At 38.6% G+C, this 23,955-nt stretch overlaps 2 protein-coding genes across 6 annotated transcripts in view; one reads left to right on the top strand and one right to left on the bottom strand.

Annotated features, from left to right (window-relative positions):
- Positions 1-1,481: 1,481 nt before the first annotated feature.
- The window catches only part of CCNH (cyclin H), a 32,007-nt gene continuing 9,533 nt past the window's right edge, over positions 1,482-23,955 (top strand). The window contains exons 1-6 of one of the 5 annotated variants that reach the window (XM_081089011.1): positions 1,482-1,778; positions 4,543-4,665; positions 7,498-7,571; positions 8,800-9,010; positions 13,325-13,488; positions 23,877-23,947. In XM_081089011.1, coding sequence (XP_080945137.1) covers positions 1,662-1,778; positions 4,543-4,665; positions 7,498-7,571; positions 8,800-9,010; positions 13,325-13,488; positions 23,877-23,947 — 760 coding nt within the window. In that variant the 5' untranslated portion in view covers positions 1,482-1,661. Of the gene's footprint in view, positions 2,122-4,542; positions 4,666-7,497; positions 7,572-8,799; positions 9,011-13,324; positions 13,489-23,876; positions 23,948-23,955 lie in introns of all 5 variants that reach the window. The other 4 variants (XM_081089013.1, XM_081089012.1, XM_081089010.1 and 1 more) reach the window with 4 other exon arrangements.
- Positions 9,225-23,955, bottom strand: part of RASA1 (RAS p21 protein activator 1) — a gene marked incomplete at its 5' end in the record, with an annotated part of 144,733 nt that continues 130,002 nt past the window's right edge. Inside the window, one exon of the mRNA XM_081089009.1 lies at positions 9,225-9,266. The remainder of the gene's footprint in view (positions 9,267-23,955) is intronic.

Raw genomic sequence — 23,955 nt, 5'->3', positions numbered from 1 at the left:
AACATGTCAGCATAGAGATATTCACAAACAGGGGTGTCTGCGCCTGAGATAGGCGTCATGGAAACAGCAGACAACACAAAATAAATTGTCTGGAAATGACAGGATTTTCCACAGATAGGGCCATTGTTTAATATGATTAATGATGATAAAAGTATGTTCTGGAATATTATGCAGCTATTGAAAAGAATGAGTTGCATGTACACATGTGACATTAAAATACTCCTGTTTTAAAAGTAAGCAAGATACCTGCATATGCATCCACATTAGCACTGAGAGTGACATTCAAGAACGGAATTCCAGGGGCTGAGGGGCAAGCATTCACTTTTATTCTGCTTACCACATACTGTGTGCCTGGTAACAATGATCTGATGTTCCTTTTATTTTTTTTATTTATTTATTTTTATTGATTTTTTACAGAGAGGAAGGAAGAGAGATAGAGAGTTAGAAACATCGACCAGCTGCCTCCTGCACATCTCCTGCTGGGGATGTGCCCGCAACCCAGGTACATGCCCTTGACCAGAATCGAACCTGGGACCTTTCAGTCCGCAGGCCGACGCTCTATCCACTGAGCCAAACCGGCTTCGGCTGATGTTCCTTTTATAATTACAGGAATTAACAAACTAAAGAAAACTTGTCTGGATGGAGAACAGCAAAATATGAAATAATTTTTAAAATAAAAAATACATTTCTCTCTATTCTTAGTGTTTTAACTTTTCTATAAATAAAACATACAAGTGGAGAGAAACACTTGCTACTTGAAACTAGAAATGAAAGTGGGTGAAGGCGCCAAGTTATAAGCCCACAGTCTGCCTTCTGCTGTAGTGGTAGCACAAGCAATGTTTGTGCTCTACAGGTGGAAAGGGAAATATCACTCAGGCAGATTGGCTAGCCTCGCTCACCTTAATAAGAGAAATCATACATGAGTATTAATGTTAGGGCATCAGCAACAACTTTATTCTGTAGTTGGTTAAGTTAGGTACAATTTCTTCTATATCCCAAAAGTATGCTGTTAACCTAATAGACTAAGATTTATTAAAGATTTTAAAAAATAGTTACACCAGATTTTTCATATTTGTCTTCCAAAATGAACTATGACATTCAGCAATTTTACTCATATCCCTGTGAAAATCAAATTCTGCCATCTGTCCCAAATGCCATTTTTATTTCTCTTTACATAAAACTAAAGGAGTTGTCAAATGCCTTTCAGAAAAACAAAATTTAAAAAATTGACACGGAATATATAAAAGTACATTTGCTTCTGGTTACCCTCTGTGAATTATTTATGTTAGCCTCTCCATATGCTCAATTTGTATTCCTCCAGACACCCCGCCTGTCGCTTCTCCTTTAAGTTTTGCAGGAGAGGGGCGGAGCCAGTGCCGGGGCTCACCGAAAGGAGGGGACACATCCGTAGGCTCCGCCCACTTACGTAGCAGGTGGTGGCCAGACCACGCAAGAGACGTTCTACTCCGCACCGGAAGCGCGAGTGCGGACGGAGTGATCACGTGATCGTGACGTCAGTGCCCCCGCGCCGGCCAGCCAGATGCCTTCAGCTGTCCCGGGTTAGGTGCTTTCCACCGCGTCGTCGTGGCTTTTGGGGTCCTTTCCTCCAGACTTCCTGGGCCTGGAAAAGTGAAGTTGTTTTCCTGCCCTGACTGCTGAGAATGTACCACAACAGTAGCCAGAAGCGGCACTGGACTTTCGCCAGCGAGGAGCAGCTGGCGCGACTGCGGGCCGACGCCAACCGCAAGTTCAAATGCAAGGCGGTGGCGAACGGGAAGGTGAGGACTCGGACGGCCGCCGGCTGCTCTCCTGGCCTCTAAACTCCTGACCCGCTGCGGGGCCCGCGCCTCTCCTCCCCGGGGGCTCGCTGCACACCTCCCCTCTCCTGACTGCGCGGCGCGCGGTTGTCTGTTGAGTAAACAGGCGAGCACCTTGGCAGGCGCTGTAGGTACAGCGACGGACGAGTAACCGGTAGCATGGCGAAGAGGAGACGGTGCGGGACGTCAGCGTGGTGCGGGACCAGGGCCGTTTCCTGGCCACGCCGGGGTGCCGAGGAAGGCTTTCCCCGGTAGCGGATGCAGGGAGACGGGGCCAGGCCATCCCAGGCGGCCAGAGCCCCAGGTGAAAAGTGGGAAGCCGGGAGCCGCCGGGCGGGCGGGCGGGCGGGCGGGCTCCTGAAACGCTGCAGGAAGGTCGTGTGCGGCGGAAGCTAAGCGTTTGTGCAGGAAAGGCTGGGGACGGTGGGCGATTCGTAAGCGGAAATAAGGAGTTTGAATCTGACAATGAAGGGATTGAGAACTTGTGAAAGGTTTTCAATGGCAAATGAACTTGATCAAGGTCTGTCCTAGAAAAAGCCCTCTAGCGTCCCGGTGGTGAATGGATTGGCTGGGGCAGGTTGGAGGCCGGCAGACGAGGCCGTCAGCACAAACCGTTGGAGGAGGATGGTGGCCTGCCAGCCACCTCCTTCCTGTTATTAGCTCCCGTCACTCTAATGTGTCATCTTCCCTCGCGAGCACAAAGCCTCCCTCCAGCAAGTGTTCGACGTCTCAGGCGTGGAACTGAGATACTGTGCTTCTTTACCTCGGTCACGTATTTCTTATCGCTTTAAGCTTGTGCTGCTCAAAGCCGTCCTTAGTATGTATGCATCATGCTGTTTGCTAGGCGCTGTTCTGAGTATCTGGCACATATGAGCCCTTTCAATCCCCTGAGGTAGGTGCTGTTATTTCCTTGCCCTTAACAGCCGAGGAAACGGGACAAGGAGGTTGAAGAGCTTCTCTAGGCTATGTTGCGAGTAAGTGGCAGAGCCAGGGTTGGAACCCAAAGAATTTAGTCCCGGCATTCCTGCCCTAAACCACAATTACATGCTGTCTATAAAATTAGGGCCTGTGTGAGTTTCCTAGGGCTGCCATTAAAGAAAAAAATTTTTTTTAAACCACAAACCGGGTGCCTAAAAACAAGAGAAATGTATTGTTTCATAGTCTGGAGGCTGGAAGTCTGAGATCAAGGGGTTGGTCCATCCGTGTTCTCTGCAGCTTCTAGAAGATTCTTCTTTTCCTCTTCCAGCTTCTGGTAGCCTCAGGTGTCCTTTTGCTTGTGGAAGCATAACACCAACCTCCACCTTCATCTTGGCATCCTGTTCTCTCTGTGCCTGTGTCTGCACATGTCAAGGGTAACAGTCATATTGAATTAGGAGCCATCCTACTCCAGTATGATCTAACCTTAACTAATTACACCTGAAGAGACTTTCCTATATAATAAAGGGTAATATGCAAATTGACCCTAACAGCAGAATGACCGCTCGACCAGTCACTATGAGGCACACTGACCACCTCTTGGTCTCTTTCCCCGGCCGGCAGGCTCTGATCGCCTGATGGCCACCCCCTGCGGGGCCGGGGCTGGCAAGCGGGCAGGAACAGCCAACCTCTCAGTCCCTTCCCCCAGCCGTCAAGCACCGATCACCCGATGGCAAATGGGGAACCAGGGGTGGGTGGCGGCAGGGGTCGGGCCGGCTGCGGGGAAGATGGCCCTGATCGCAGGCCAAGCCTAGGGACCCGTTCCCGCGCACGGTGCGCCCGGCCTCTAGTTTCTAAATAAGGTTACGTTCTGAGGTACAGGCATACCTCAGTTTATTGAGTGTCACTTACTGTGCTTCACAGATGTTTTGTTTTTTTACAAATTGAAGGCAAGACCCTCCACCTGTAAAAAGATTACTGTTTGCTTTATTGCGGTGGTCTGGAACGGAACCCGCAATATCTCCAAGGTATGCCTGTACTGGGAGGTCAGGACTTCAATATATCTTTTATTTTGGTAGTTGTAATTAAAGCAGTAACAGCAACTAATGGATATTTGTTGTAAAGTTGTATTTGCTAACCATCAAGTGTATCCTGTAGAGAGTTTACAAAGATGGATGAGAGGTAATGTTTTCAGAGTCAGAATTATCCTTGAGATACTTGTTGATTTTTATTTCAAGCTGTGTGACTGAGAAAGGGATCTTGAAAACTTTCCAATTATTAGCAGTGTATATCTTCTTTTTTAAAAATATTTTATTGATTTTTTACAGAGAGGAAGGGAGAGAGATAGAGAGTTAGAAACATCGATGAGAGAGAAACATTGATCAGCCTTCTGCACACCTCCTACTGGTGATGTGCCCACAACCAAGGTACATGCCCTTGACCAGAATGGAACCTGGGACCTTTCAGTCCGCAGGCCGACGCTGTATCCACTGAGCCAAACCGGTTATGGCTATATCTTCTTTTTTATTTCACTTACCTGTGAGCATATGCACACATACCGTCAGGATTGGTTATACCTTAATGAAGCAATGTCCAGCTGACACTCTGAGAAATTGTGAAATGATGGTATAGTTTTAGTTAATTAAATATTTTCCTAATGCTATTTTATGTAATATTTAACAATTCTATAAAGAGAAAATGAGATGTAGTGTATTTCCCTTTGGCTGGAGATATAAACTAATCTGGACAGGGAAAAATATTTTAAGATCATTTAATTTACTGAACTTTTGTTGTAACTTTTGATCTAAAGGTTCTTCCTAATGATCCAGTCTTTCTTGAGCCTCATGAAGAAATGACACTCTGCAAATACTATGAGAAAAGATTATTGGAATTTTGTTCAGTGTTTAAGCCAGCAATGCCGAGGTCTGTGGTGGTAAGTTATGTTAGCGATGAAGTATGTCCTTTGGCTGACTTCTGAAATATGAACTCTTCTAAATTTATAGCTCAATCCTGTATCCACTTCTTTCAGGAATGCAGCTTAGTTATATAAGTATATAATTTATGTATTTAAGTTTTTGTCACATTATATATTTTTTAATAACTGTCTTAAATTATGAATTCCTATATTATATCTTATGTTTCAAGTCTAATTTCATAGAAGAATTCTGAGGTCTTCTAGATGTATGATAAGCCGTGACATCCTCACTTTATAAAGAAAGAAAAAATTAAATTATTTTCCCTCCAGGTCCTCAGTAGAACTAGGACCAGAACATAAATTAGTGCTTCTTCATCTGTATCACACTCAGAAATATGTTTGAAATAATGCAGTTATTCATATTTTTAATCAAAAGATCCCTAGCTGAAGCTCATGCCATAAGGAATGTTTAAACCTGATTTATAGAAGCTGGAGATTTTCTTTGGGTGAAAAATTGTCTTATGATGTTTCAGATATATGATTCTGAGGACCCCATTTGTGTGTAGGTGTGTGCTTACTGTGATGGGGCATTGGTGAGGAGAAACAGGTATTTAGAATTTTTTGACTATATGGATTAAATACACTGTCCCTGTAATTGTTCATATTTTGTGTATTATTTTTTTATAGAAGATAAGCTGAGATTAAAAAGCTGAAAGATACAGAAAAAAGAGGGAGGAGTATAAAATATTTTTTCCATATTTCACAGATTTGTCATGAAGATCAAATATGAAAGTCTCTTAATTATAAGTCTTAAGTTTTGAAGTCATACAGAGTGAATATCTTAGTACACAGTATGGATTAACCCCCTAAGAAATAATCTCCATTTTTATAGTTGAAAAAAATTGAACTTTATTGAACATATTAAGTCTAAAAGTATTCGTAGTGTCTTCTTAGTTTACTAGACCTTCACCGGAAAGATCAAAGATTCAGGAAGAATTTTAGATATACTTGATTAGCTTCTATCTCTAGATTTAGTTCTTTTCTGATAAGAGAATTATAGCATGAAGTAGTAGGTTTAAGTGATCTTTTCAGCTGAAGAAACTGAGTCCTTGAATGAACAACTTTGTGGAACTTGTCTTTATACAACACTAGAGGCCTGGTGCACAAATTCGTGCATGGTGGGGGTCCGGCTGGCCCGCCCTGATGAGGGCTGGTTGGGGACAGGGCCAGCCGGCCCCGCCCCTGATCTGGCCTGGCCGGTGGGAGGGGCCCCCCCCAATCGGGCTGGTTGGCCAGCTGCAGTGCATGTCATAGTGACCCGTCTGATGGTCACTTGGCTTTTATATAAATAGATGCTTATTTATAATTAACTAAGAATTTTGTTTTTTGTTTCACATAAGATATATAAAAGGAAATACTCCTTTTTTCTATCATGAAATAGATAAATGTTTATTTCATTGGTTCTAGCCATATGACATAGTGGTTAAAAGTGCTGGCAAGTCTTTGTTGAATCCAGCCCTGTCCCTTATTAAAATGTGAGACCTTGACCAAGTCAGTTAATTCATTGATACTCTCAGTTTTCTTCTCTGTAGAGTGAAGATAGCAATGTTTCATCAGCTGTTGTACGGTTTAAACAAGATGGTAGTTTTGTGTGTGGCACAGAGCCTGGCACATGCTTGCAGTCAGTAAACAGTAGGTGCTGCTTCTCCTGTTTGGTTTGGTAGCAGCAACCATGGTTAATATCACAGACCTGGAGTAGATTTAGAGAGAAGGCTTATTGCCCCAACTGTGTTATACTTAATATTTTTACATTGACTGGTTAACCTGTGAACATCATTTTCTTCCTTAAATTTTTCTAAATTGGGCCACTTTTATTAATCTGAATTCTAAAATAATCACAACATTTTTTATTTTTTATTTTTATTTATTTATTTTTTTAATATATTTTATTGATTTTTTTACAGAGGAAGGGAGAGGGATAGAGAGTTAGAAACATCTATCAGCTGCCTCCTGCACACCCCCTACTGGGCATGTGCCCGCAACCAAGGTACATGCCCTTGACTGGAATCGAACCTGGGACCCTTCAGTCCTCAGGCCGACGCTCTATCCACTGAGCCAAACCAGTTAGGGCAATCACAACATTTTTTAATAAGCCAATAACCATAGGAAGGATAACCCAGGGTGGGTGGTAAAGGACAACAAAGGGTCTTGGCTGTGGTGTTTCTGTAACATTTCATCACAGTTATTTTGATTAAAGAAGAATTAAGGTTTGATACTTTGTATGAATAACCTTAAAAAAAATTTCAACGTAAATTTATTGAGGTGACATTGGTTAATAAAATCACGTAGGTTTTTAAGTGATACATTTCTATGATATGTGATCTGTATAGTGCATTGTGTGCCTACCACCCATAGTCAAATCATCTTCTGTTACCATTTGACCTTCCTTCGGGTAACTACCCTACTGTTTGTGTCTATGAGTTTCAGTTTTATATCCCAAATACGAGTGAAATCACATGGTTCTTAGCTTTTTCTGACTGATTTCACTTAGTATAATATTCTCAAGGTCCATCCATGTTGTTGCAATGACAGTATTTCATCTTTTCTTATGGCTAACTAGTATTTCATCGTATATCTGTACTATATCTTCTTTAGCCAATCCTATTGAAGGACACTGGTTGTTTCCATGTCTTGGCCACCATGACTATGCTGCAATGAAGATAGGGGTGCATAGTTCTTTGCAAATAAATGTTTTCAAAGAAACTTTCGACAAATAAATTTTTTTAACTAAATTTAACATATAATGTATGTGTGAATAGATTCTGATAATATATATTTTTTTAACCTTAGGGTACAGCTTGTATGTATTTCAAGCGTTTTTATCTCAATAACTCAGTAATGGAATATCACCCCCGGATAATAATGTGAGTATAAGTCTGTCTAATTTATTGATTTTTATTTAAGAAGACCTTTATACCACTTGAGTGTGTGTGTGTGTGTTTGTGTTTGTGTTTGTGTGAAAATACTTCCTAGTAAAAGGTAATTTAGACTTGCATTCTATTCTGAACTGAAGATCCCCTAAGCATACTTCTTATATATCTGTAACACTTCCCTGTAATACTGATGGCATCTGAACTTTAACTTGTCCAGATTCAAATTGTGTGTGTTTTCCAAGCTAGCTTCCCTAATACCCCTTTCTGTTAGTGGTACCTTTCTTCCCCTAGTTGCTGAGTGAGAATCATTAGTGGTAACTCCTGTCTTTCTACATCCAGTTAGTTTACAAGTCTTACAGGTCCATATAGGATTAATTTAAATTGAACAAAGGTCTTTGTGTTTCTGAGCTCTGCCGAACACTATGCTTATTATTAAAGGTAAAATTGAAAATAGTATGAGACTCATCAAAGAGATTTCTGTCAATTGCTTTGTCCCTGTTTGTTTTTTTCTCCTTTTTTCCCATTTCTACCAATCTAGATCAAGCCCTTGTTACTTCCAATCTTGATTTTTGTGGTGATTTTATTACTGGTTATGAGAGTTGCATAGGTTTGTTCAGAAGTTAATAATCCCCTATTTAAATACACTTGGAGACTTCCACTGATAAGCCTTCTACAAAGGTAGCTCTTTAACCTATCTTTTATCCCATATTCATATGGTATATGTATATGTGTACTATTGTATATTTTTCTCTTCCATCTGTATTTCATGATACAAAGTACTCCTATTCCTCAATTACTTTGTTCTTCCAGATATTTAGGTTGAACTATATGAAACTGCCAGTATGTCAGTAATGGTTGAATGCTGTGGCAGTACTGCACAGTTCAACCTAATTTCATAGTCTCCTATGGATTTAAAACTTTGAACAAAACTATTTCTCTCTCTCTCTCTATATATATATATAGTACATATATACATGTATGTATATACATATATATTATATATTATATATCCTGTAATGCCTACTATAGTCACTTGTGACTATTAGTCAATTTTAGAATGTAGTTTTAGGAATAAAATATTTACATATTTTTCAAAGTATATACATATCCCTGGTTATATGTGTGAGAGAGAAAATTACATTCTAGTAAAGGGTAATTAAGATTTGCATTCTATTCTGAATTTAAGATCCCTCATCATATTCCTTATATTTTCCTCTAGGCTCACGTGTGCATTTTTGGCCTGCAAAGTGGATGAATTCAATGTATCTAGTCTACAATTTGTTGGAAATCTGCGGGAGAGCCCTCTTGGACAGGAGAAGGCACTTGAACAGATTTTGGAATATGAACTGCTTCTTATACAGCAACTTAATTTCCACCTTATTGTCCACAATCCTTATAGACCATTTGAAGGCTTTCTCATTGATTTAAAGGTAATCTTTTTGGTAAAAAGTAAACTAGTAGAGTGTACTCCTTTGCTATCGTTCTATAAGCAAAAGAATCCAAAATTTTATAACTTTTAATTATCTTAATTGTTAAAACATGGGCTCAGCTAAAAAGTGAGCATGGCCTGGACCTCCATGGCAGTAGTTCTCAAACTTCAGTGTACATCAGGAATCACCTGGAGGGCTTGGTAACTCCTTGTTGGGCTGCAGTTCCAGAGCTTCTGATTTAGTAGATCTGCAAATACTGATTCAGGGGTCATAAGAAAGAACATTGTGAATTTAGAGTAATGCTTTTAAAACTTAAGCATACAGGAAATAAGTAGTAGGTGCTGCTTCTCCTGTTTGGTTTGGTAGCAGCAACCATGGTTAATATCACAGACCTGGAGTAGATTTAGAGAGAAGGCTTATTGCCCCAACTGTGTTACACTTAATATTTTTACATTGACTGGTTAACCTGTGAACATCATTTTCTTCCTTAAATTTTTCTAAATTGGGCCACTTTTATTAATCTGAATTCTGAAATAATCACAACATTTTTTAATAAGCCAATAACCATAGGAAGGATAACCCAGGGTGGGTTACAAAGATTTCTTGTAACTCTGAAGTATACTGTCATAGATTTTATTTAAAGAACCTTAAAAAAAATTCTTAATTTTAAACTAGAAAATTGTTAAGTGACCTCTAGTTTTAATACATTGTGATCTGGAATCAAAGTATAGGCGTAAAAAATGTAAGTAAATAAATATCGATAAAAACGCCTTAAGTTTTGACCTTGAAAAAGGACTTGGATAGTTAGCATAAAGTCAAACATGAATCAGAAACTGGGTCATTCATCTCATTTAAAAGGTGAAATTTGGGTACCTTCTATATGCCAAACATCGTCCTCGATGATGAAGCCAAGAACAGCCTCAACATTTATTTGCCTTATAATCTAATGGGAAAAATAATCATATTCATTGTGCTCAGTGTTACAGAGAGGAAAATACAGGATACGTTTGAAGGAGATAGCAGAATTGAGAGGAAGGGAAGGCAGTTCTGAGAAAGTGTCATTTTAAAGTGAAGTTCAAAAAAAGTAAATAAAAATAAAGTTCAGCTCTGGCTAGTGTTTCTCAATGGTTAGAGCATCAGTCCATGCACTGAAGGGTCTCAGGTTCAATTCCTGTTCAAGGGCATGTACCTGGGTTGTGGGTTTGCTCTCCACCCCTGGTAGGGGAGTGTGTGGAGGCAACCAGTCCTTGTGTCTCTCTCACATTGATGTTTCACCGCCCTCCCCTCCCTCCACTTTCTTGAAAAGCAGTGGTGGGGGGAAAGTGAAGTTCATAGCATGAGTAGAAATTTGGCGGTGAAAGAGCATCCCAGCAGGACTTCACCAGTCGAAGGCCCAGATTCAAGAACCATGTTGCACTGAAGAACCTAAACAGCTTAGAGGTAGAGGGGAAGACTGCCACAGAGTGCTGCCTGAGTGGAAGGTGGAGCCAAGACTGGAAGTGATGTTAAGGGTTTTGAATAGAGCAGGGGTAAACCAGTGAAAGGTTAAGTCTGGAGAAGGTCAAATTAAGTTTACTCCTTTAAACAAATCATGTTTGCAAATTCATGCATCAGTGTGCATCATATACTTATTGCACATCTGTATGTGTCATGGTAATGTGGAGAATGTATTAGAATGGATTAAAGGATACCAGTTACTATGCTGTTAGTTTGACTTATGTAGCAGTAGGGGGTACAGAGAGCTTAATGGACTTCAGAGATAGTAAACAGAATCAATAGACCTTGAGGTTTAATTACATAAAGAGAGTGAGGACAAGTGAGGACCCCCACCCCTTGGGGGAGTGGGAGTTCTGCAGAGGGACCCGGGGGTTGATGAAATTGGTTTGAAACCTGCTGAGTTTCCATTGGCTGCCACACATCCAGGTGGGTAGTCATTTGTATCTGGAGGTAAGAGACAATGGCTAGACTCGGGCATCATTGCCCCAGGAAAACTGAAAGTGGAAAATTTAAATGAGGATCATATAAAGGGTAGGTAGAGAAATATAAGAATCTAGTAAGAAGACTGAAAAATAACCCAGAGAGGTAGGACTTTCTAGAAAAGTGAAAGGAAGTAAACTTTTCGAAGATGAATATGAGCAACTCCCCACTCCCACTCAGAATTCAGGCAGAGTAGAAGTAGATGGTTAACGCTTGCTGGATTTAGTGCCAGAAAAGTGATTTGGGTGAAAGTAGTCTCTGTGGCGTATGCAGGGTGAAAGCAGATTGGAGCCATTTGGGGAATAAATAAGTGAGCAAACAGTTATATGTAACTTGGATTAGACAGCTTGTCTTTGAAGTGGAAAAAGAAGATGGGGTTATTGAGAAGATGAGGGAACTGCTAGAAAAAGAGGAAAGGGACGGCTTTCTGTTGAGTTTTGTTTTGTGGAAGAAACTGATGTGGGGAGCTGGTAATGAGAGAAAGCTTAAACGGAAAGGTGGAAAATCTGTAGCTCAAGTTTCTCTTTGGAGTAAGTTAGAAGGGCCTGCCGTGGGTTTCAAAGCAAGGTGCAAGGATTGGCCTTGGAACAGTCGCTCTTTTAAGGCAGGGAAGGGGAAAACAGTGTTATGCCTGGAAATTTAGTGGTGCAGGACACAGAGTTTTTTTGTTAAGAGCAGATATCATTTTCTATGAGTGATAGAGTTTCTGAGAATTAGTAAAAACATTGAGAGAGATGGAGAATGTTTAACATAGACATTGAAAAATAGAACATGTTTTCTATGGAACATTATAGGTAGGCAGTGTTGAGAGCCTTGCTAAGATAAGGGAACCTAAATCTATATATATAAAAAGCCTAAGTGATCGTTATGACCAGATGACTGGCCGGTAGCTATGACACACACTGACCACCAGGGGGCAGACACTCAACGCTGGAGCTGCCCCCTGGTTGTCTGTGTGCTCCCACGGTCCATCCCCCTGGCCAGCCAACTTCCCGTAACACGGCCCTGATTGGCCCAATCGCTGGCCAGGCCGAGGGACCCCACCTGTGCACGAATTCGTGCACGAGGCCTCTAGTTTATAATAATAATACCAGACCTCTTAGTTGTATTGTTTTCTCTAGCAGCACCAGAAATCTAGGTATGATTGCAAAACAGGAGGTTTGTTGAATTCACCTGTTGAACTTTTGCCAGCAATGTGTTGGTAACATATGGTACAGGGAAATCAGGAGGGAAATAAGGACCAGAGAACACGGGTGAGTAGAAACAAGTAGAGAGATAGAGACCAAAAGTTCTAAGGAGGAAGACAAAGAATAGCTGTGAAATAATTGAGCAAATGTATTGGGAAAAGTGGAATGTCAGAGGTTAGGCATTTTGGGATCATGACTACACCTGGGTGTGACTACACAATTGTATCTGATTGTGTGTGTGTGTGTGTGTGTGAATCCTCACCTGAGGATTTTTTTTTTTCCCATTGATTTTTAGAGAGAGTTGAAGGAAGGGGGAGAGACAGAGGGAGAGAAACATTGATGTGAGAGAGCCACATCGATTGGTTGCCTCCCACATGCACCCTGACCCAGGGCCGGGGATAGAGCCTGCAACTGAGGTATGTGCGCTTGACCAGAATTGAACCCATGACCCTTCAGTCCAAGGACCGACCTCTAACTACTGAACAAAACAGGCCAAGGCTATATCTGAATTTTTGTTTCAGATTATGGAAAAGATTTCTTACTGCTTTTGGAGCTGATTGTGGGTATCTACAGTAAATCCAAGGATTTAGGGCTCATGTTAAAGGGTAAGAATTGTCAGGAAATATGGGAACTTCCATATTTCTTAGGCATATTCTAAAAATAATTCTGTAATTAAACCAAGATTTATTTCCATTTGCTTCTTTCCAAAAGTAAACGCTAAGTAGAGGAATTTCAAATCAAAATGAGGTGATGCTTTGGTTTCTAAATATTGTCTTACATCGAATCACCTGGATTACCTGGGAAGTATGTATTTCAACTTCAGACCCAATGGAATTTCTAAGAGCCTCCTTTCCCATACTTCCTTTTGTGGAAAAGGACAAAAAGAGATTAACATAAATCAGAATAGCCAAGTACTATGCTGGGAACTTGAGCTATATTATTTTAAAGCATATGTTTCTTAACAACTGCACTTTCAGTACATTCTAATGTGGAGTACAAAATAATCTTACATGGAAAGATTGTTGTTACTAGAGTATAGAAAAAAGTTTTATAAAAGCATCTTGTGTTAATTTCTGATTAATTTGAATATTTCGAACTGTCACTTCATTAAACCCTCATAAGTAATAACATTTGCAAACTTTCTTTCTAGACCCGCTATCCCATGTTGGAGAATCCAGAGATTTTGAGAAAAACAGCAGATGACTTTCTTAATAGAGTTGCGCTGACGGATGCTTACCTTTTATACACACCTTCTCAAATCGCCCTGACTGCCATTTTATCCAGTGCTTCCAGAGCAGGAATTACTATGGAAAGGTATTAATTTGTGTTTTAACTTAGATCATTCAGTTACTTAGCTTATTTTCTACTGGAATCTGAGTTTTTAAGTAAGGTTCATTTTGTGAATATAGTCCTTTATATCTCCTATGGCTGGAAGGGTTAGGGCAGCTGAGGGAAGAAATGAAATCACTTTTTAAGGAAATCTTTAAAAATCGAGTATGATATTTTTGAGCTAAGAGGATTCGTTTGTGACTAAAGTAGAAGTAAATCAGGTTGATCTTCAAAAGACTGATACAGCTATCAGTATATGGCAAATTTAAAAGTTTTGTGAAGTAGTGGTCAACATGAGTGCCAAAATATGTCTGCCTTGATTTATCATTATTCTCCTGCTATAAAGTATGTGTGGCATATGGAATTTAGTAAAGATTTATTGAATGAATAGTACTTTAAAGAATGTCCAAATGAATTGCAATTCAGTTGTAAATAGTAATACTTAGTACATAAATGCACAATGAGAACCAGGTTCTATGATAAGCACTTTACATAAATTGAATTCACTTGATTCTTATAAAAATATCTTCAGTACAGATTAATTAAATATTATTATTCCTGCATTATTTGTATTTATAACTCCAGCACAGTCTGGCAGCAAACTCAACTTTTTGAACTTTTGTATTAATTTTTTTAAGATCTTTGAAGTTCTGATTTATTTTAATCCTTGAAATAGCTGAGGAAGGTGTTCTACATGTCATCCCTCATCCTTAATTTCAAAATCCATTGATATGGGGCAGCAGACATGAGCAGACGTTGATTTAGTCTTTCATTTAATGGAAATATGTTTTCTTGTGAAATATTAATATTACTAATTACTGAATACTGCCCCGGACATCATAGTATATACACCAGGTTACTTTTAATTTCAAAACAAACCCAAGATAAGGATTTGTGGGCTTGCATTTTGCTTAATTTATGGTATGCCTCTTCTCTACAAATACAGCTTGCCAACTGTAAATAAATATATACATTTAATCCCAAAGTGATATATACATCTATCTAATTACTTAAGCAAGCCTTTACTGAGTGCCTAAACTGTACTATACTTTAGGAATATAATAATAATATATAAATCCTTGACTTAATTAAAAAAGATATTCATGCAAATAATTGATATCAGTGGAGTTCAGGTGTGAGGCTTTTAGTCTCTAAGGGAAGAAAGTCTCTTTCTAGAATTCAGATAATCAAATGTTTGATTAATGTGTTTATGTATCATAATTTTTTATGTGTTCTTTTTCTGTGCAAAACCTTTTTAGTTTGCAGTAGTCCCATTTGTTTATATTTTCTTTTGTTTCCCTTGTCTGAGGAGACTTATTAAGAGCGATGTACAAAAGTGTATTGCCAGTGTTTTTATCTAGGAGTTTTATGGTTTCAGGTCTTATGTTTAGTCTTTAACCATTTTGAGTTTATTTTTCTATATGGTCTAAGAAAGTGGTCTAGTTTTATTTTCTTTTGCATGTATCTGTCCATTTTTCCCAACACAATTTATTGAAGAGACTGTCTTTACCCCATTGTATATTCTTGTCTCCTTTGTCTATATAGGCGTGGGCTTATTTCTAGACTGTACTCTCTATTCTATTTTATTGATCTACACATGCTGTTTTTATTACTATAGCCTTGTAGTATAGTTTGATATCAGGCAGCATGATGCATCTAACTTTGTAGTTTTTTTATCAAGATTGCTTGGCTATTTGGGGTCTTTTGTGGTTCCATATAAATTTTAGAATCATTTGTACTAATTCTGTGAAAATTGCCACTGGTATTTTGATAAGAATTGCATTCATTCTATAAATTGCTTTGGGTAGTATGGGCATTTAAATGATGTTCATTATTTCTATCTTTGAACATGGTATTTGCTTCCATTTATTTGTCTTTTCATTGTCTTGTAATTTTCTAAGTATTAGTACAGGTCTTTTAACTCCTTGGTTAAGTGTATTTCGTTTCCCCCTCATGCAGTTGGATTTCTTTCCTTAGCTTCTCTGATAGTTTGTTATTGATGTTTAAAAATGCAAATGATTTCTGAACAGTAATTTTGTATCCTGCTGTTTTACTGAATTCATTTATTAGTTCTAGTAGTTTTTTGGGGAAAGCTTTAGGGTTCTTGTTGTATCAAGTCAGCTGCAAATAGTGACAGCTTTACTTCTTCCTTTCCAATTTGTATGCCTTTTATTTCTTTTTCTTGTCTGATTGCTGTGGCTACAACTTCCAATACTATGTTGAATAAAAATGGAAGGATGTCTTGTTCCTGATCTTAAGGAAAACATTTTTAGCTTTTCACCTTGAGTATGATGTCAGCTGTGGATTTGTCATGTATGACATTTATTATATTAACGTATGTTCTCTCTATTCCCACTTTGCTGAGAGTTTTTATCATAAATGGATGGTGGCTTTTGTCAGATGCTTTTTCTGCATCTATTGATATGATTTTTATCTTTCATTTTGTTTATGTGGTATATTGCATTAATTGATTGTGGATATGGAACCAACTTTGCATTCCAAGAATAAGTCCCAATGGATTATGGTTTATGATTTATTAAATGTATCGCTAAATTTAGTTTGCTAATATTTTGTTCAGGATTTTTGCATCTATGTTCATTAAGGATTTCGGCCTATAATTTTTTTTTCTTTTTAAAATTTAATTTTCATTTTTTATAATGTCTTTGTCTGGTTCTGGATTCAAGGTAATTAATATTGGCTTCACACAATGAGCTTGGGACCCTTCCCTCCTCTTCAATTTTTTTGGAATGATTTGAGAAGAATTGGTGTTAATTCTTAGAATGTGTGTTAAAAGTCACCTGTGAAGCTTTCTGGTCCAAAAGTTTTTTGTTGGGATTTTTTTTTACCGATTTGATTATATTAGTAGTTAATTGGTCTGTTCATATTTTCTGTATCTTTTTGATTCAGTCTTCAAAGATTGTATGTTTCTTCCAGGTTGTCTAATTTGTTGGAATATAATTGTTCATAGTATTTCCTTATAATCCTGTGCATTCTTGTGTTGTCAGTCATTAAATCTTCACTTCTTGATTTTATTTTGGTTCTCTCTTTTTGTGATGAGTCTGGTTAAAGGTTTATCACTTTTCTTTATCGTCTCAAAAAAACAACAACACAGCTCTTGGTTTTAATGATCTTTTATATGTTTTTAGACTGTTATTTCATCTCTGATCTTTATTATTTCCTTCTACTTATTTTGGGCTTTGCTCATTTTCTAGTTCCTTTTTAGGTATAAGGTTATATTGTTTATTTGAGATTTTTCTTGTTTCTTGAGGTAGGCCTGGATTACTGTGAATTTCCCTCTTAGAACTATATCCCATAGATTTTGGGTTGTTATGTTTTCACTTTCATTTGTCTCAAGGTATCTTTTGATTTCTTCTTGACCCTCATTGTTAACCCATTCATTGTTTAGTAGCTTGTTATTTAGCCTCCATGTGTTTGTGTTTTTCCATTTTCTTCTGTAATTGATTTCTAGTTTCTTAACATTGTATTGGAGAAGGTGCTTGATATAATTTCAATCTTCTTAAATGTGGCCTAACATGTGGTCGATCCTGGAAAATGTTCCAGTTGTACTTGAAAAGAATGAGAGAACTGTTCTAAAAATACCAATTTTTAGAACAGTTTAGATCACTTTTTTTGAGAGAACTGTTCTAAAAACATCAATTACATGCATTTGGTCTAACTTTTCATTTAAGGCCAATGTTTCCTTGTTGATTTTCTGCCTGGATAATCAGTCTATTTATATTAATAGGGTGTTAAAGTCCCCTGCTATTACTGTGTTACTGTTGATCTCTCCTTTATGTCCATCAATATTTGCTTTACATATTTAGGTGTTCCTACATTGGCAAGGGATGGATATATATATATGTGTGTGTGTGTGTATATACACACATATACACACATACACACACATACACACATACATACATACATACATATACATATATATTTTCTCAATCCTGTACTCTTACCTTTCTTCTGGTACCCCTATGATGCAAGTAGTGAATGTTTAATCTTATCCCACAAGTACCTTAAACTATCCTCACATTTTTTATTCTTTTTTCTTTTTGCTGTTTCGATTGGGTATTTTTTGCTGCCTAGTATTCCAAATCACTGATTTGATTATTTGTTTTATCTAATATGCTGTTGATTCTGTCTAATGTATTCTTCATTTCAGTTATTATATTCTAAATTTCTGACTGTTTATTTAATGGTTTCTCTTTGTGTGTGTTCTCACTGACTTCATCTGTTCTCCTAAGTTTATTGAGCATCCTTATAACCAGTGTTTTGAATTCTGTATCTGGTAGATTGCTTGCCTCCATTTCATTTAGTTATTTTTTTAAAGTTTTGTCTCATTATTTCATCTGAGACTTGTTTCTGTCTCATTTTGGCTACCTCCATGTGTCTTTCTGTGTTTTAAGTATATCTGTTACATCTCCTAGTGTGGTCAGTGTGGCCTCATTAGTATGTGTCCTATTAGTTTCAGATGTATAACCTAGTAAATAAACATTTATCTAACTTACAAAGTGATCACCTAATAAACTAGTACCCATATGACACTATACATAGTTATTACATTTTTATTGATTATAGTCCCTATGGTAAAAGTAACATCCCCATAACTGTTCTGTAGCTACCAATTTGTATGTTTTACTCCCTTTATCTTTTTCATCTAGCCCCCAACTCCCCTTCCATTTGGCAACTATCAAAATATTCTCTGCATCTATGAATCTGTTTCTATTCTGCTTGTTTGTTTACTTTTTTAGATTCCACATATAAGTGAAATAATATGGCATTTGTCTTTCTCAGACTTAACTCAGCACAATACTCTCTAGGTACATCTTTGTTGTGGCAGATGGCGAGATTTTGTTCTTTTTTATGGCTAAGTCATCTTTCATTGTACAAGGTGAGGCAAAAGTAGGTTTACAGTGGTGGGTATGCAAAACAGAGTGTATTCTTGTATTATTTTTTTTTACATATGAACAACTGTAACCTACTTTTGCCCCACCCTATATAAATGCACCACTTCTTTATTCATTCATCTATTGATGGACACGTAAGTTGCTTTCATATCTTGGCTTTTACAAATAGATAGAGGCCTAGTGCACGGATTCGTGCACTGGTGGCGTCCCTTGGCCTGGCCTACAAGGATTGGGCCGAAACCGGCTCTCCAACATCCCCCGAGGGTTCCTGGATTGCGAGAGGGCAGTTCTTGAGTGACGCACCCTGAATTTGGGCTCCCTCCTCTCTGGTTCCGGGTGCATCACCCAAGAACTGCAGCTGCCAAGTCACTGCAGCTCGACAGCACCTGTGTTGAGCATCTGCCCCCTGGTGGTCAGTGCACATCATAGCTACGGTCGGAGCCTCTGCCTCCTGGTGGTCATTACGTGTCATAACTACCAGTTGGACAACCACTTAGGCTTTTATATATATAGAATAGATGCTGCAATGAGCATATGGATGCATATGTCCTTCCGATTTAGTGTTTTGAGTTTCTCCAGATAAATGTCCAGGTGTGGAATTACTGGGTCCTTCTTTATGTCTCTTTATATATATTGCCTTTGTTTTAGGGGCTATTTTGTCTGGTATGAATATTGCTGACCCAGCTTTTGTTTCGTTGTTTTCTTTCCTTTTTCATGAAACGTCTTTTTCTATCCGTTTACTTTCAGTCTGTATATGTCTCTTGATCGGAAGTGAGTCTTTTGTAGACAGTGCATGTGATGGTATTGTTTTCATATCCAATCAGCTATCCATTCAATCAGTCTTTTGATTGGAGCATTTAATCCATTTGCACTTACAGTAATTGTTGATAGGTATGTATTTATTACCAGTTCATTTATATTTTTGATCTTCCTAAAGATGATACTTTAACATACCTTGCAATACTGGTTTGGTCATGATGAAGTTCTTTATCTGTCCTTCAATTCTAAATGATAGCTTTGCTGGGTAGAGTAATCTTGGTTGTAGGTTCTTGCTTTTCATCACTTTGAATATTTTGTGCCAATCCCTTTTGGCCTGCAAAAGTTCCTGTTGAGAAATTAACTCACAGTCTTATGGGAGCTCCCTTGTATGTAACTAATTGCTTTTCTCTTGCTGCTTTTAAAATTCTCCCTTTGTCTTTAACTTTTGGGATTTTATTTAATTAGTATTTTTTTAAAATATATGTATTTATTGATTTTAAAGAGGAAGAAAGAGGGAGAGAGAGATAGAAACATCAATGATATTAGAGAGTCATTGATTGGCTGCCTCCTGCATCCCCCTACTGGGGATCAAGCCCGCAACCCGGGCATGTGCCCTTGGCCAGAATCGAACCTGGGACCCTTCAGTCCGCAGGCCAACGCTCTATCCACTGAGCCAAACTGGCTAGGGCAACTTTGGGATTTTAATTAGATGTGTCTTGGTGTGTTCATCTCTATACTTCCTAGACTTCGGAGCTTTTTTTCTTCACCAGATTAGGGAAGTTTTCGGTCATTATCAATTAGGTTCTCAGTCCCTTGCTTTTTCTCTTCTCCTCCTGGTACCCCTAAAATGAGGGTGTTATTATACTTGGTGTTGTCCCAAAGGTCCCTTAAACTATTTTCTCTTTTTTTAAAAAAAAAAATTTCTGCTGCTCTGAATGGGTGTTTTCTGCTACCTTACCTTCCCAATCACTGATTTGGTCCTCTGCTTCATCTAATCTGCTGTTGATTTCCTTCTAGTATATTCTTAATTTCAGTTGTTATGTTCTTCATTTCTTACTGGTTCTTTTTTATGGTTTCTGTGTCCTTTTTTATGCTGCTGAAATTTTCACTGCATCCATTGAGCATTTTTATAACCATTGTTTTGAACTCTGTAATTGGTAGTTTGCTTGCCTCTGTTGCATTTAATTCTTTTTTCTGGAGATTTCTCCCATTCTTTTATTTGGGACATGTGTCTTAGTCTACCATTTTGGCTGCCTCTCAGTTTTTGTTTCTATGTATTTAGGTGGATTTTCTGGTGTGGTGGCCTTATGTAGTAGGTGTCCTATAGGAACCAGTGGTGCAGCCTCTCTGGTCCCCTGAGCTGGGTGCTCCAAGTGCGACCCCATGCAGTTGTGTACACCCTCCTGTTGTAGTTGAGCTTTGATTGCTATTGGTTTGTGAATGGGAGGGATCAACTCCCAGGCCGATTAGCAACTACAGTGTTGGAGCTGCTATGCAGGGGCTGACCCTATAGAGCAGAATTTGCTTCAGCAGAGAGCTCTGATGCCAGCAGTATCCGCCCCTTGAGTGTGTCACTTGTGGAGTAGTCAGGTGATACTTCAACATGGTCTGAAGCTAGCTACCATGTTGCACTGTCTCTGGGGCCTCCTGGAAGGTGTAGGCCATGGTCAGCTACCATCTGTGCTCTGCCCAAGGCCACCCAGCATGAGCCTCAAAAATATAATGTAGATGATTGTTACTTGTGCTGGGCTTGGAGTTGCCCAGGAGAGGCCAAGCTGTGAACTGAGTCTGGCTGCTAGTGCCCACTTAGCAAGAGGCTAGCAGCATGCTGAGGCCAGATGTTGCTTGTTTGGGGTTTGTGAACCTTTGAGAGAATATAGGAAAATCCAGATCATAAGCCAAGACAGGATGTGTATATGGAAAAGCCATTGGAAGTCGATTGGGTGGGCCAACAAGTAGGGTGGGGCAGGTCTCGGGAAATTTCCAGGGCACAAACAGTGTTAAACGCGTTGATGGAAACTCAGATGTGGTGCCTGTCTGCATCTGCAGGGGGAGGGCTCAGCAAAGAAGCAATAGCCTCTGCCAGCACTCTGTGTGGGAGAAAGCTAACCCTCCAGCCCTTGCCCCAAAGCCAGACCATTCAGTTCCTTCTTGAATGTCTGTGGTGCCTTTCCAACTGCTGCCCCAGTGCTGGATCTCAGGGAGTAAGTCCATACATGAGCCCTTTAAGAGGATAGCCTGGGACTCCAGCAGCCCTCCCTCTTACTCAGCCACAATCTCCACTGCTTTTCACAGCCAGAAGTTATTGGATCTTCTCTTCCCAAGACTACGACTCTGGGCTGGGGAGCCTAGTGTGAGGCTAGGACTCCTTAATTCCTACTGGGACCTCCACAGCCAAGATATGCCTTGTGATTTTTAATCACCACACATGGGTGATTAAAAATCATGGGAGATGCACCACTCTGTTCTGCATCTCCGCCCTCCTACCAATCTCAAGGTGGCTTCTTTATATCCTTAGTTATAGGACTTACGTTCAGCTAGATTTCACATGGTTCTCAATGATGGTTGTTCTGTAGTTGTAATTTTAATGTGGTTTTTGGAGGGTGCAAGTACCATGTTTACCTTCTCCACCATCTTGAATGGAAGTCTCCCTTCTAACTCTTAATTGCCACACCCTGGGTGATGGAACAGCTCATTTTGCATCTCTATCCCTTTTACCAGTCTTGGTGTGGCTTCTGTTTTCTATCCTGTTCTAAAGATGGTTTTCTGTGATGGTTCTATAATTTTATTGTAGTTTTTATATGGTCATGGGAGGAGGTGGGCACAATGCTAACCTACTCTGTCACCCTGAATGAAAGAGAGTAGGATAATTGCTTTTACATTATTCCTGATTTCAAAAAGGGATAGAAAGCCCTTGTGCTATTGTTATATTCTGGATGCTTTAGATTATTACTCATAGGATGTTCTGTTGTTAGTTCTAGGTTTTCTTCTTTTTCATTGGATTTAGAGCTTTATTTCTAATTTCCTAGTTTGACTGCTTAGATATTCTTGCTTGCCTTTGGATTTTTTAAATCAAAATTAAAATTCTAATTCAAGATTGAAATTAAAAGTTGCTAACTGAAAATAATTTCAGAGTTAAAGAATGTGGTCAGCAAATGCATTATTAGAACCAAATGCATTATTTTTATACTTAAGAAGGAGTTTTACAAGAAAGGGGAAAAGGAAAACAAATTGTTTTTAATTACTGATAACCAGTAATATATTAGTTGTAAAGGGAGTTACTGATTTCTATATCTAAAGTTATCTCCCACAATAGATGATGAAAATCTAATATTAAACTTAATTAACAAAACTCTAATATAATTTGCCCGGCTGGTATGGCTCAGTGGTTGAGTGCTGACCTGTGAACCAGGAGGTCAAGGTTCAGTTCCTAGTCAGGGCACATGCCTCAGTTGTGGCTCGATCTCCAGTGGGGGTACATGCAGGAGGCAGCCAATCAGTGATTCTCTCACATCATTGATGTTTCTATCTTTCTCTTCTCTCTCTTCCCCTGAATTAAAAAACAAACAAATAAAACCTCTAATATAATTTAAATAATCTGGATAGTTTAAAACACATATCTCAACACAGTTTCTTAAAGAATTGTCTTTCTATTTTTGTAACTATTTTACCCAAGAGAAGAATTAATGTTTTTGTGTTTATCTTTGAAATGTTACTTATGCCTTAAGAATCTGTTCACTTGGGCTGTTATCAATTATAGATCAAATTCAGGTACATAAAACGTCAGAGTAAACACTTAAATATAAAGATTACACTTTCATACTACTGTCATTGGTTCTGGAAAAAAATGGGTAATTGAGCTTTATATTCATCCATGAAAAACTATTAATACCTTTGATTTGGACTCAATGTAAATAAGATGTAATCGAATTTTAAGGCATGGGATGATATTCTCACTGGTTGGAATAGTTAAGTCCCAGGAACAACTATAATTAACATGGACTTGGTAGTAAGGAGAGAAAACCCTCACTTGTGCCGGGTTCCACCTCTTTTACTTCTTTCCTTTATATTGGGCAATTTATATCGCCATGACTTGTCTGTTACTCGAGTCCTCGTCTGTAAAATGAGGTTCAGACTCATAAAGTTTATATATTAAACACTTAATATTAAATGTAATAACTGTTGCTACTGTTATTTTCATACCTCTAAGCTTATATATTATAGAAATTAAACACGTTTTAATGTAATATAAATTGCAAATCAGTAAGACTATAAGAGCTATACATTATAGCTTTGTGGAGTTCAAATTACTGTTTTTTAATACATTGTGAATAAATTAATTTTAAAATTGCCTTGATGATGAGCCTTGGCCGGGTTGCTCAGTTGGTTAGAGCGTCATCTTGATACATATACCTATGGTCATTGTTTTGATCCCAGGTCAGGGCACATACAGGAATCAACCAATGAATGCATAAATAACTGGAACAACAAATCAGTGTTTTGTGCCCTTTCCCTCCCTCTTTCCCTTTCTTCCTCCCTTCCTTCCAAACTCCCTCCCTCTCTCTCTCTAAAATCAATAAGAAAAAAGTTTTTAATTGACCTTGATGATGAAATGAACATGGAGGAAAATAATTTGTCAGGTTTTTTCAAGATGCTGTATGTGTCTAATAGATTACAACTTTTTTCCTCTTTTACCAGTTATTTATCAGAAAGTCTGATGCTGAAAGAGAACAGAACTTGCTTGTCACAGTTATTAGATGTAATGAAAAGTAAGTAA

The sequence above is a fragment of the Myotis nattereri genome, assembly GCF_964212035.1.
Source record: "Myotis nattereri genome assembly, chromosome: 4".
NCBI lineage: Eukaryota > Metazoa > Chordata > Mammalia > Chiroptera > Vespertilionidae > Myotis > Myotis nattereri.
The sequence above is the reverse complement of the archived record's forward strand: the minus strand, read 5'-3'. Positions and strand labels throughout refer to the sequence as shown.